The 14,860-nt window shown below is 49.8% G+C and overlaps 1 protein-coding gene across 1 annotated transcript in view; it reads right to left on the bottom strand.

Moving 5' to 3' along the window:
* The window catches only part of VAMP3 (vesicle associated membrane protein 3), a 35,778-nt gene extending 26,083 nt beyond the window's left edge, over positions 1-9,695 (bottom strand). The window contains exon 1 of the mRNA XM_073561722.1: positions 9,558-9,695. Within this exon, the coding sequence (XP_073417823.1) occupies positions 9,558-9,559 (2 nt within the window). The 5' untranslated portion in view covers positions 9,560-9,695. The remainder of the gene's footprint in view (positions 1-9,557) is intronic.
* Between the last annotated feature and the right edge of the window lie 5,165 nt (positions 9,696-14,860).

Consider the following 14,860-nt stretch of genomic DNA (forward strand, 5'->3'; position numbering starts at 1 on the left):
GTAACACAACCATCAAATACATTTTTCTTAACATCCATAAAAGTGCACACCACAAGTGACAAAGCGGGGGAGGGAATATAAGGGTGCTGTCATGGGCTCTGCAAAATCCCGTTACTGGTAAGTAACTAAGATTTTTTTCACTTCTCCCATGACAGCGCCACCTGAGAAATTTAAAGAGATCAAAGCACCCTAGGGAGGGATCACTGCATGCAATACCTTCCTCCCAAAGGACAGGTCAACTGAGGAGGACAGTTTGAGGTGATAGTGTCTATAGAAGGTGGAAGGGAAAGACCATGTGGTTGCCTTGCATACCTTGTTGATGGGACACCTCAGCTCTTTAAGCCCAGGAGGTCGCCAAAGCCCTGGTGGACTGGGCTTTCAGATTTCCAGGAACTGGCCTATTACGGAAGATGTAAGCCAAGCTAATGGCGCCAATTATTCATCTAGCTATGGTCACCCTTGTAACCCCACACCCCTTCCCGATTCCCTGGAATGACACAAATAAGGCCTCAGCCTTCCTCCATTGCCTAGTTCAGTCCAAGTACTGCATCAGGGCCCTCCTGATGTCTAATGTGTGAAGTTTGCGCTCCTCTGCTGTCTTTGGTTCTCTATAGAAGGAGGGAAGAACTACCTTGACTCCAATTTGGGGAGATACTCTGGATCTGGCCTCAAAACAACTCTATCATCTAATACCTGCATAAAAGGATGATTAATAGATAGGGCCTGCAAATCACTAACCCTGTTGACAGACGTCAGGGCCACTAGAATCACCGTTTTTAGTGATAGTATCTTATCTGGTACCTCATGTTTGGGCTCAAAGGGCGATTTCGTTAAGGCTTCCAGGACTAAATTTACAAACCACGGAGGCATTTTTGGAGCAGTCATGGGCCTAGACCCCTGCCATGCGTTAATGAACCTTACCACCCATCAGCTGCCAGGTTATAGTTGTATAGGGGCCCTAAGGCAGATATCTGCACCTTAAGGGTGCTGGTTGCCAGACTCATCTCCATACCCCCCTGAAGGTACTCAAGAATATTTCCGATTGGGACCGTACCCCCAACAGATTGCCCTGAAAAAGTCAAAAACTTAGCCCATATCCTGCTATATAGCCTAGTTATAGGCTTCCTACTCTGCATCAGAGTAGCTACCAAGGCCGAGAGAACCCTCTCAGTTAGCAGCACCCTCTCAAAATCCAGGCCATCAAATGTAGACCTGAGTTCTGATGATGCGACACTGGTCCCTTGTCTGAGGAGACCTGGAACGTCCAGGGGAATTCCAGGGATCTGCCAAGGACATCCTATTCATCTAACCATGGTCTCTTGGGCCAAAATAGAGCAATGAGGAAGACATCTGCTCCTTCCACCCGAATCTTCCTCCGAACTGCCAGGATCAACATTAATGGGGAAAAATGCATAAGCCAGTCAGAAATCCCAAGGAATCTACATAGTGCATCTACTGCGTATGGTCTTTCTTGGGTTCAGGGACAAAGGATCTTTGTCGTTCTGTTGGCAAATAAGTCTCTGGCTGCCCCCAAAGATTCACAATCTGTTGAAAGATAGATGGATCCAGTTCCCATTCCCAGTTTTAAGGTTGTCCGGCTGAGGTCATGGAGTCTACTGCTTCCTGTGAGAGCATAATCTTTCCCTCTAGGTGTCCAGCAAGCTTCCCTTCTCCCTCTAGGACATCCTTCTGAAAGGTCCTGGAATGACACTGGGCCCACTGCACTGCTGGAATGTATGATGTTATTGATCCTAGAAGGGACATGGCTTTTCTTAGAGACATGATCAGGTTGGTCAATACTGCTTACACTAGGGTTATAACTTATAACCCCGTCTCTCTTTTCCTCTAATAGGAGACAGACGTGCTTTTCAGAGTTCAAAATAAGCCCCAAGAAGGATTGAACCTTCAGAGGCTGCAGCCTCAACTCTGATATTTATCATCCACCCGAGTTTGGACATAGTGGTTCGGATGTGATTTAGTTGAGAACTGCATTTGCGTTCTGTGGATCACAAAAAAAAAAAAAAATCCAGATATGGCACTACTAACACGTTCTTTTACCATAAATGTGCCGTCACCTCCAGAACAATCTTGGTGAAGATTGTCAGTGCCATGGACAGATCAAAGGGCAAAGCCCTGTACTGGAAATGTCTGAGTTGTCTGTTTATATATACCTATACCATTAGGAATTGCTGGTCTCCTGATTAATGGGGACATGGTAATATGCATCCTTTAAATACAAGACACTCATGTAACATCCAAGGAACAAAATCTTTATTGCTGTCTTCATTGACTCCATTTTGAATGGTTTGTAGACCAGGAACTTGAGGCCTTTCAGACTGATAGTAGTCCTGAACTGGTTGGGCTTCCTTATCAGAAACAGGCAAGAATAAAATCCCCTTCCCTGCTGCTGAACGGGCACCTCCATCAGCACCCTCTTTTGAAGTAGGAGCAACACTTCTGATTCCAGGGCCTGTTATTTCCAGGATCTGGGGGACGAGATCCTGAAGCTGTGTCTGGCAGTGGATGTGAACTCTAGTCTCAGCCCTGATATTATACCGAGCACCCAGGCATTGGCCGAGATTTTCCCTCAGGCAGTTTGGAAGTTGGACAGCCTTCCTCCTACCTGGGACTGCCCATCACTTAGAGGATTTTCTGCTCCTCGTCGAGGAAACCCCAAACATGAAACCATTGCTCTCCGGTTTCTTAGCCCTCCAGTCACCCCGTTTCTTGAAGGGTCTACTCCTGCTATACCATCTCCTACAAAAGGAACTTTTAAACTGAGGACAGGACACACTAGGGAACCCTTTCTATTTCTGTGTCTTATTGAGAATATCATCCAGAGCTTGACCAAAAAGATATTTCCCTTGACACAGGATAGAGAATAGCCTAGTTTTGGACTGCAGATTCTCCCAGCCAGCTTTTGAGCCATAGGGCTCTATGGGTAGCATTGGAGAGGTTTGCTGATCTTGCCGCTAACCTAACAGTTGGCCAAGGCATCGGCCAAAAAGGAAGCTGCTCCCCGCAACAGTGGAAGTTCAGCCAGGATCTTTTCTCTTGGGGTGTTGTATCTTAGATGGTCGCCAAGCTGCTGTAGCCACACCATCGCTAATCTTGCCATGCAGGTTGCTGCTATCGCCAGCTTTAACGAGCCTACTGAGGACTCCAAGGCTTGTTTTAGGAAGACCTTTGTCTTCTTGTGAAAGGGAACCCCTTACAGTCCCTAGGGCAATGTAAATTTTTTTTTTTTTTTTTTTAGCAACTGCGACGTCAATTTTTGGGGTCTTTTCCCATATGCCTGCCTCTTATCAAAAGGATAGCTCCATTTCGAAGATGATGGTAGTGGCCCTTTCCTTTCCAGCCTTTTCCACTCCTTATGAGCATCTTGAGGTTTTTGATTAGCCAGAAAGGAACGCCTCTTCCTTTGACCCAAGCCCCCAATGTCCTGAACTGTCTTGGTTGGCTTGGACCTTATTGCACTAACCAGCCTGTCAGTATCCTCCGCTGGAAAGCAGGGCCTAAACCCGCCCCGTGTCCTCATTGAAAGGGGAAGAGGAGGATGACTCCGTCGGGTTCAAACTCTCCCCCTTGAACTCTACTGATCCTTCAGACTGACGACCATGGTTCTGACTTCCCCTCTATTTGTCCTATCAGGAGTTTTAAGAATTCCTGGACCTCCAATCTAATGATGGCTTTTAGGTCTTTAGCAAACCCAGGGGTTTCTTCTGAAACAGTCTGCTGAATACACTGAGGGCAAAAGTGCTGGGTAGATCCCCTTGCACAGTCCTCATTCTGCTTGGAACTACATTTCAGGGGCCTTCCTTAGTAAAGGAATACACAGAAAGGGGGCCTGTTTTAATACAATGCACTTTCACGTAGATCATTCACCTGATCGATCTACGGTACCGGAGATGGAAGCTGAGCTGGTTCCAAAGAAAGTCTCCCCCCTGGTGGTGGGCTCGTGACCTGCCTCACTCTTCAGGCTGGTCCTGCTGCTTGTACGACTGCCATTGCGCCCTTGCCGATGCTGCTGTCAGCACTGAACAGGCTCCTGTGTCAACTGCAGCGAAGATTGTGGTAGTGGCTGCTGCAGCATCAGGAGACACTGCTGCTGTGGCTCATCCATGAGTCGGATGCTGCAGGAAAAGCCACCGTCTTGCTGGGCACTTCACTTTAAATATCGGGTGGCCCCGCCCACCTCGTCTGCGGTTTCAAATATGTGTGCAGGGATTCCTCTAGCCCTGCACTGACTCGGATGGCAAATGAAGTCCCTGGCATGCTATGTCACCAGAACACGCCGATATCCTCCTGTGTCCCACGCATGTGCAGACCTGGGCGGCCTCGCTTTCTGGCGCACTCAGCTCCAGGTCACGCCAGCTTTCCCAGCCATGTGCAGACCCAGAAGAGTGTCCTGGCACACATCGCTGGGGTGCAACCCCCAGCACGTGAAGCCCTGGGACCCATGTCAGCTAGGAGACATTTACCCAAGAAGAGGTCTCAGCCTGCACGGCACTGCTCCAACCTCCCTGTCAGCGATACCTCACCCGTGGATGGCATGCTACATTCCCGGACACCCTCCCGGGTAAGTACCGCTTCATCCGCATGTTCCCACGAGGACAGGAAACCGAACTGATGCGGAGGAGAGGTACCACCTTTTTATTCAGTAGGTTTCCTGTCCTGGTGGGCAGATACCCTCTCAGGTGGTGCTGTCACCGGAGAAGGGAAAAACAGAGCAAATACCATAGAAGACACATGCTATCCACACAGTTTTTCACTCCATGGTGTCATCCTCCACAGCCACTTTTTTTTACTACTTGGGATATTCTGAAAATTTCACGTAACTGGCATTTCCATGGTGCCCCCCAAGTACAACCCTAAGGCTAAGTTCACACGTAGCGGAACTCCCACAAGAATTCCATTCCGCGGGAAAATCACATTTTAAATTACCGCAGAAAAACAAGCAGGTTGCAAGCGTAATTAGCTTGCAGAACACTAGCGTTTTCCAAGCGATCTGTAGCATCGCTTGGAGAACTGATTGACAGGTTGGTCACACTCCTCAAACAGTGTTTGAGGAGTGTGACCAAGTTTCTACTATTGAGGCTGCCTAGGCAGCTTCAGTAGTAAAAAGATCTAATGTTAAAAATAAAAAAAAAAATTGGGTTATAGTCACTGTCCGATTTCCCGCGCAGTGTCCCCAGGCCTCCGCGATGCTCCGGCAGGTCCCATTCCCAGTGATACATTGCGGCAATGACCTTGGATGACGTTGCGGTCTCGCGAGACCGCTACAGTATCGCGAGACAGCGACGTCAGCAAAGGTCATTATCGCGATGCATTACTGGGAATGGTACCTGCCGCATGTATCGTTGAAGCTTGGGGACGCTGCGCGGGACATTGGACGGTGACTATAAACCGATTTTTTTTATTTTAATTCTATTTTTTACAGGGATATGGTACCCACAGCCCAGAGGACACTCCTCTCCTCTGAACCGTGGGTACCATCCGCAAATGTTCTGCTTACTTTTCGCATGGTGTGCACTGCCACATGTGGAAAGTAAGCAGAACAATGCATTCCTATATGGGCAGACCCACACGATTCCGCAAAATAATGAGCTTCCTACGGATTTTTGCGCGATGCAATTCTGCCGCGAGAAAATCCACAGCATTAGCACAGCATTGCGGAATCCCATAGGAATGCATGCGGTTTTTCTGCACTTTCGTGGCAAAATCGCGCGTTAAAAACACCGCGAAAACATGAAAAAACGAGAAGTGTGAACGCAGCCTAAATATTTTAACGGCAATACAACAAGTCACCACTAGATGTCAGCACATCAGCTTTATGATTCACAGCCAAAATCCCTTGTACAACTTCCTGCTAGGAATTTCCCTGGAAACCATTCATAGTTCTTAGGGAAACGCTGTGTCCTGGAATAAGTACACCCTGCATTTGTATGCTGCGTCAGACTAAAGACAGGATGTGATCTCTCTGCTGCCGTGTATAAAGGTTCATTCTGCCAAGTTATCTGAATTGCTGGGAGGAGAAACAAGGACAAGTATAAGGCTGCAGAACATGGGGTATAGAACATCTTAAGAGTCGATGAACAGCTGCAGAACCTCTTTTAAAGAGGAAGTTAATGTGAGCCTCAATGCCATCCAAAAATGGCCCCTATACAGTCAGTGAAAGCTGTATACCGTATTCCCCCTCTGTTACACATTGCTGGCTGATCAGGTCCAGCTTCCTTGTCATGTGCCAAGAGCCGCCCCAGCAGACCCGTGACCTGTCACTTCTAGTACTCCTGCAGATCTGAGTGCTGTATTGCACCTACATCATTTATATGCAGGTAACCATCTAATGTTTAAAGGGAATCTGTCACCCCATTGTAGCCCCATCAGCTGCCAGCATCGCCATCAGGGGCTTATCTACAGCATTCGGTAATGCTGTAGATAAGCCCCTGATGAAACCTGAAAGAAAAAAAGTTAGATTATACTCACTCCGGCATTCGGTCCAGTCTGATGGGTGTCGTGGTCCCGTCCAGCGCCTCCCATCTTCATGCCATCCTCCTCCTTGTTTCTCCCTCGGCTCCTGCATACGCGTATTTTATCTGCCCTGTTGAGAGCAGAGTACTGCAGTGCGCAGGCGCCTGACCTCTGACCTTTCCCGGCGCCTGCACACTGCAGTACTTTACTCTGCCCTCTACAGGGCAGATAAAGTACGCGTGCACAGGAGCCGAGGGAGAAGTAAGGAGGAGGACATCATCGTATGAAGATGGGAGGCGCCGGACCCACCCCCCCAGTGAGTATAATCTAACTTGTTTTTCTTCTCTTTCAGGTTACATCGGGGGGCTTATCTACAGCATTACATAATGCTGCAGATAAGCCCCTGATGGCGGTGGCCGCAGCTTATAGTGCTAAGGCTAGGTGCACACAGTTTTTTGGCTCTGCGGAATTTGAAGTGAAAACGGTTGGGACATTTTTTGGTAGGGTTTTTTACGTGATTGTTATGAATGAGTCACCGAAGGAGGAAAAAACAAAAATACAAGCTAAGGCCAGAAAACCGGAGAGGTTAGTAGCTATCGGATTGCAGACCCCTGATCCTATCCACAACAACTAACAGTAGCCGTGGGGGGTTCCTACAATGCCCTAGACCCCTCAATCACAGCCGGAGACCTAAATAGGCCTAAAGAGAGGGGAAATCTAAACTGCCCCAGAGCAGACCCCAAAGCAATAGGCAGCCCCCAACATATGACGGTGAAGCAAGATGAAAACACTAACACAGATAGAAAGATAGGTTGAGCAAACGATGGGGCCCAAGCTAACTAAAAAGGACAGGATAGAAAAGCTGCTGTCTGCAATCTGTAAAAAACCCTACCAAAAAATGTCCCAACCGTCTGATAGGAAAAACAGGCCCTGGAGTCGCTAGGACTTCAAAATGACTATCAGCACTCAGGTAAATTCTCAAGACAGAGCAAAGAGACAAACTGATCAGAGACAAAAATGGAACTCAGCACACCCCTGACCGGGGATGGCTGAACTCCAAAAAACAAGGTAAACAAAACTAAGTTTTTGCTCTGCTATTGAACTTATCTTTGGGAATCAGACTGGTCTCCAAGAATCCAGCAGAGAAATCACCAGCGACTCAGAAGGGTGTCGGCTGCCTTATATCCAGTCAGAATTTCCTGTTACCCAGTCATCTACCAGATCAGGTGTTTGGTAATCAGCCTCCCTACCTTTCTTCACCAGAAGAGGGAGTTCATCAGACATCGATGGTGAAGGGGAAAATGAACACTTAGCATTTACAGCACATTTTTTTCTGCTGCTGCTGCAAAAAAAGTAAATAAAGAGCATGCACATACTTTAAGGCTGCGTGCACACGTTGCGGATCCACAAGGGTTTGACCATACAATGTCAAGCAACGGGGAAAAAAAAAAAATGCTGTGCACATACTGCGGAAAGTTCTGCACAGAATCCGCAGCGGTTTATTTTCTGCAGCATGTCAATTCTTTGTGCGGATTCCGCTGCGTTTCTACCCCCATTTCATTACAGAAAGCTGAAAAAAAAAAGGCGCGGATTTTGACCTACGGATTCTGCCAAGAGATGCAGAATCTGCTCAGGAAATTCCTGAGCCCAATCTACACCGTGTGTACATACCCTTATGGTTTATACACAAGCAAGGGATAAGCAGTGATGGTGGGGGGGTTATACTGCACACCCTCAAAGGACGCCTGGTAATAAGCACACACTACATTCTGGCAGTCTCCCACTAGTCACAGGCAAGTGTAAGGCAGGCAGCTGACATCTACAGCCATATCGACAAGTGACCAGAGGCCACAACAAAGCGTTGTGTGATCCGCCCAGCTACCAAATCACCCCCCCATTATCTAGATATCAGTGCAGCTGCACAAGTAGAAGTAAAAGGGCATCTCTTATTACACACAAAGCTAGCAGAAAGTGTTTCACCAGGTCACAGGGACACAACCAGATCTCGCGCAGTATTTCTAACCAAGGGTGGAGCACGCCTACGTCTACCTGCCCCAGCCATAACTGACACTACAGAGACACTGCCTGCTGACCAGGGAAGGAGCGGCCATGAATCCTACCAACCTAACCACCCTCCAGGGAACAATGCCCATAACATAGGTTTTCCCATCAGCCGACATGCAACACACCCACAACCGCACATTTGCCTTTTCCCTCTGGGTTTTGGCTTCATGACATTCATTATGCAATAAAACTGAACAGGTAACAGGATTCTTGGATCAGGACAATTACAGCGATACAATTTTTTTAACCACCAAACTAAAAGAACCTGTAGATGTGCTGTCATTATCGGTCAGCCTGATCTGGATGTCAGGGGCTTTTCCACCTCGCCCTGGGGTATAACCTCCAGCCCCCACCATGGTTGGGGGTAAGGAGCTCATGGAATGTAATCGGAGCCACTGGTGTAACAAGCTCATTCAGAACATGTCTTTCACCTGAATCTGCACCCATCACCTGTCAGTGATATTACTGAGAAGTGGAGACCCTGTAACGTGACAGGAGCGGGGGGACAAATGCTGAAAAAGTCACCAACGCTCTGCTGACTCCATGAGTCCACATCTCCTCTGGGACTAACATCAGCACAGACACTGCGCCCCCACCAGGAGCTTCATGGCAGAGCAGCTGCACGCAGCCTTACATCACCAAGCACAATGCTGAGCATCGGATGGGGTAGTGTAAAGCCACCAAGTCTCAGAGACGAGAAGTCTTAAGGCTTCAGCATAAGGCATATCGGGGGCAAGACCCGTTGCCAGGCTGTGGCGACCCCATCATTAACTCTCCAGTAAAGGAGCACAAGTCACCAATTACCCCAGATCTGCAATATGGCAGGGGTGAAGAAGCAGGACCCCTCCCCCAACAGATACAAGTCATTACAGACGCAGAAACAGACTGAACGACGGCAACAGGGAAGTTGGAGAACTTTGCGCCAGACACTATGGGGTTAAGGGTGGAGCCGATAGGAGCGGACGCCTGTGGCCCTGTGCACCCAGTACATCCGCCCGTCACTCGGCCCCTCACACACTCACATGATGCCGCGGGGAGCGGAGACCGAAACCGACAGTCAACGAACAGCAAGTTCTGTCACAACGACACAACTGGAAGTGGAAACTGATTGGGCGAGGCTTATATGACGTCACCAGGTTGGGACGGTCCATTGCAGGTAGGGCTGAACCATTCATGCCAATGTCAGGAATTTGTCTCCAGGGCTGGCCGCCGCCATTTTTATGAAGACCAGATTTGTCAGGAAGTGTGAGATCTTTGTCACTTTATCTGTGCCTCGTCCTAGACATTGCACTCTACTTTGTGAGGCAGCAGAGGTGAAGTCACCATTAGCTGTGTTATTGACACTTAGGCCGGAGTCACACTAGCGAAAAAATCGGACGAATGCAATGCGATAAAAAATCGCATTCCTTCATCCCAATGTTATTCTATGGGGCAGCTCCCATCATCCGATTTTTTTTCGGAACGTTTCCTCGGACCGAGACAATCGCAGCATGCTGCGATTGTCACCGATTTTCGGATCGGACTCGCCAATGCAAGTCTATGGGTGCGATGAAAAATCAGATAACAAACGGACCACAAGTGTGACTTGCGATAAAATCGCAAGATTGCTCCAGGACAACAGGAAAGAGCATCAGGCATTGGCATTGGATGTCAGTTGGATGCTTAGATGCGAATAAAATCGGTTCATCGCTGGAAATTCGGATGACAGACGGATCCCTGGACAAGAAATCTTTGTGCGATTTTGTAGCGTAAAAATCGGACCGATTTTTTAATGGTTGCGTGTGACTCCAGCCTTAATCCTGTCATTGTTCTCTGTTATCAGCCAGGCAGGGCACAAAAAATGGTGAATTTGATCATTGCTTCTTGTCATATGTTTGCAACATAAAAAATGCAAAAAAAATGGGAAACAATTACAGATTTAATGTTTTTTGTTCATGCCTACGACCAAAAAAAAGACTGACAAAGCTCTAAGAAAAAAACAAAAAATGGTGATCCAAAAAATATACCGTATATGTTTTACTTAAAAAGTAAATATTTGTGCAAAAGTACTGAAACATAAAAAAGGCCAGTATAAGTTTGGTATTGACGTGAATGTATCAATCCATATAATAAAGAAAACATGACAACTATCCCGAAGAGTGAATAAAAAGAAATAAATATAGAATTGCTGTTTTTTTTGTGGGAGATGGGAGTCAGGTGCCACAAGGGGTCAGATATAATGATTTGTTGTGTAGTGGGAACAAAGTGAAGGGACAGTTAAAATAACGTCTCCTCAAGGCCCAAGAGGAAGTATCCAGAAGGTATGGTTGATTGGCTCGAGTGAGAAAATTTAAGTCTGGGGATCTGGTACATGTGTTAGGACCCACAGGGACGAGGCAAGCTCCCTTACCCCCTGTCAGGGACCCTGTAGGGTGGTGGGAGAGGTCAACTATAAAGTACAATGACCAGGGAAAAGGAAGGCCTTTCCCATATATTATGGGAACTTACTAAAACCCTGGAAGTAGAGCGACCGGCTTGAAACCCATTGCTGGTTGGCCCATTCAGAAGCAAACCTTGTGGGCAGGGGAGTACATAGAATTCATGGGGCCCCATAACAAAAGTCTAAATGGGACCCCCCCCAAGAAAAAGAATTCACCACCGGGCCCAGCTCACCCTTTTGTGTCTCCACACAGCCTCAGCTCCTCATGCTCCGCCTCCAGCAGCCGGTAGTCGCCCTCACATGTGCAACTACTTATGGCCGGGCCCAGCATACACTGCTCTCTCTGGCTGGAAAGCTATGTCAGCAAGGAGGCATGGCATCCTTATACAAATCCAGCCAGAGAGTTCAGCTGGGAGCAGTGCAGGACTAGAAAGGATGAGTTAGGAGCCAGGTACAGAGTGATGGTGGTGCTCACATTTAATTAAAGGCACATGACACAGCACTTCGCCGTTTTGGTCTGACTCCGGCGGGCCCCCTCATCCCTCGGGGCCCCATAGCAGTCGCGTGACTCGCTGCCATTGGCGGTACGCCACTGCTTGTGGGTATCAAAAGTGACGGGAACTTTGGCACCTTCCAAAAATCAGAATGGACGAAAAAATAGGGGTAGGTTCTTGAAGTTTCTAGGTCACCCTCGTATCATCAAGCATGAGCCTCAGGTTTGGGTCAGTTTAAAGCCCTGTAGGCTCTATGTATTGGCAGATGGTGCCCAGCCCCAGATTTTGCACATGGGGGGGAGGGGTATGTAGTTGTAGCAAAGACAGGTAGGCTAGAGTTAAATCCTAGCTGTGCAGGTTCTGATTAGATCACCTTGCTAGCCCTGCATATAACTAGACTAGCTGTTTTCCATAGTCAAGTCCCATCTGACCAGACTATATTCTCCCAGTATTTCACAGGCTTGCCTAAATATTGTTGAGCAAACTTTAAATGCACTCCAACTTGCTATTTGTTCCGCGATAGAGTCTTGCGTGGTGAGCCTGCATACAGACCATGGAGGTTGAGTGCATTGCTTATAGTTTTCTTTGGATCTGCTGAGTTTAGGTCTTTGTGTATGTCAGCACCGCTGCTCCCATCGCCTCCATACTTACCGCTGGTCCCGCTGCGCCGTCTGCTTCCGCTCCGGGTCCCTCTTGCCTGCCAGCTCCGGCGCGCGCCTCCAGTCTTCCCCCCTTCCGACGGGCGGCTTCCCGGCGCGCTCCTCCTCTGCCTTCTGCCGCGCGCACGTTGCCTCCGTGCACGCGCCGGGGAGTCAGACCGCGCGTCCCTTCAGCACAGACGTCTATCACCCTGCCCTGACCCGGTTTCATCACCTGGCCAATCGGTGGCCACCAGCAGGTACTTCAGGCCGCCCTCCCTTAGGGGAGGCGCCTGACTGTCGAGTTTCCTCGCTTAGTCTAGGCCGTGCGCGCTGCTGCTCGCTGTCTGCTCCAGTCCGCGCTCTCTCTGCTCCTGTGCCTTGCCTGCCTGCTTCCCTGCTAACCCTTCCTGTGTCTTTCTTTTGCAGTACGGTGTACTCCTGCCTCCGCCCGGGTCCTGCTCTCTCTCCCTTGTCCGCCTGCTCCGCTGTCTCCGCCCCCGGACCCTGGTTGTCCCGGAAATCTCGCCGGTCCTCCACCGCTCCCCTGCAGCTCATCCTCTTGAGCCGACCCCTGGTCCTGGCTGCCGTGACGTTTGAACTTCTTGAGCCTGCTCCCAAACGATCCCTGTATAGGGGTCAGTCCACCTGGTGCGCTCGCTCAGGGAGGGTTCGACGTCACGGTCCAGTGGGTCCACTCTTGCTCACATCTCCTGTAGCGTAACAGAACAGTCAGGCCATGGACCCCGCCGGGGCCGCTGCCCAGAAAGAGCTAGTATTCTTACGGGAGAACCAAACCCGCATAATGTCTTTTATGAAGACCATGGACTCCCGCCTGTCGGCCCTACAGGCCGCAGATCCCAGCAACGCCTCCCAATTGGCCAGCCTTCAGCAGGAGCTGGGTCAACAACGAGATACCCAGGCTCATATCCTCTCCTATATGGCTTCGGTCGACGATCGGCTGCTCTCCCTTCAGTCCGCAGCCACACGAGACTCATCTCGTACTCCAGATCCTGTACATGCCCGTCCCCTAGGCTTGGTAAACCGCCACGGTATGGCGGCGACCCAAAATTATGCAGAGGTTTTTTGAATCAGTGCCGGTTGCACTTTGAACTTCTGCCTCAGCAGTATCCCACTGACCGGGCAAAAGTAGCCTTCATTGTGTCCCATTTGGAGGGAGAGGCCCTCTCCTGGGTGAATCCCCTGTGGGAACGGGATGACCCTATAGTTTGTAACGTCCAGACCTTCACGGACACTTTCTGTAAAGTTTTTGACGAGCCCGGCCGGTTGGCTTCCGCAACTGAGTCCCTTTTCTGCCTCACTCAGGGTTCGCTCACGGTCGGACAATACGCCATCCGATTCCGTACCTTGGCCTCTGAGTTGGAGTGGAATAATGAGGCTTTGGTTGGGGCCTTCTGGCGTGGTCTCTCGGGCAGGATTAAGGACGAACTGGCGGGACGAGATACCCCGCCTAACTTAGAGGATCTCATTTCCTTGGCCACCCGGATCGACCTCCGGTTCCAGGAGCGCAACCGCGAGGCCGCTAGGGAGAGGAGACCGCTGAGATCTTCTTCTTCTCTCCATAGGCCCTCTATTCCACGTCCACTTGGGCCGTCTTCCAGTTCGGCGCCAGAACCGATGCAAGTAGATCGGGTCAAGTTGGCGGAACAGCGCCGGAGGGAGAGACTGACGGAGGGATTGTGCCTGTATTGTGGCAGCGCGTCTCACTTTCTATGATCTTGTCCTGAGAGACCGGGAAACTCCTCCACCTAGGTCAGGTAAGAGAGGCCGCCCTAGGTGTGTCCCACTCCTCTCATCCTCTTACTTTTTCAGTGCAGCTGGTTTTTGGTCAGAGACGTGCTTCGGAGGTGGCCTATGTGGACTCGGGCGCGGCGGGCAATTTCATCCGGTTAAGAGAGGCGAGGAAGTACCGGATTCCCGTGATTACCCTAAAGACTCCACGTGTTATCGCCTCTGTGGATGGGAGACCTGTGCAGGTATCGGTGTCCCAGGTTACGGAGGAGGTCCGTCTGCAAGTCGGGGCCTTGCACCAGGAGCTGATCGCATTTTACATTCTACCCAACCTGTCCCACGCTCTGCTACTTGGGCTTCCCTGGCTTAGGACACATGAACCCGTGTTGGATTGGCGTTCTGGGGAGGTCCTCCGCTGGGGGCATCCTTGCCAAGAGAGGTGTCTAGGATCCATTCTTCCGGCTATTCCTTCTCCAGTCTCCTCGGGCCCTGCGGGCTTACCTGCTGCATACTGGTCGTTTTCGGATGTGTTTGACAAGAAAGAGGCAGAGACCCTACCCCCCCCATCGGCCGTACGATTGTCCTATCGACCTACGACCCGGAACCACACCGCCCAGAGGGCGAATTTACCCCCTGTCTCCAGCTGAAACCGCGGCCATGTCCGAATACATTCAGGATAATTTAGCCAGAGGGTTCATCCGAAAGTCCTCTTCGCCTGCCGGTGCCGGGTTCTTCTTTGTGAAGAAGAGGGACGGTTCACTTCGTCCTTGTATCGATTTCCGGGGATTAAACAACATTACGATCAAGAATAAGTATCCCTTGCCGCTTATTCCTGAACTCTTCGACCGTTTACGTGGAGCCCGCATCTTTTCAAAGCTGGACCTGCGCGGAGCCTATAACCTCGTTCGCATCCGCTCCGGTGACGAGTGGAAAACGGCCTTTAACACCCGGGACGGGCACTATGAATATCTTGTCATGCCCTTCGGCCTCTGCAATGCTCCCGCGGTGTTTCAGGAATTCGT

This window comes from Dendrobates tinctorius, unplaced genomic scaffold, assembly GCF_039654945.1.
Source record: "Dendrobates tinctorius isolate UK_male_01 unplaced genomic scaffold, ASM3965494v1 ptg000326l, whole genome shotgun sequence".
NCBI lineage: Eukaryota > Metazoa > Chordata > Amphibia > Anura > Dendrobatidae > Dendrobates > Dendrobates tinctorius.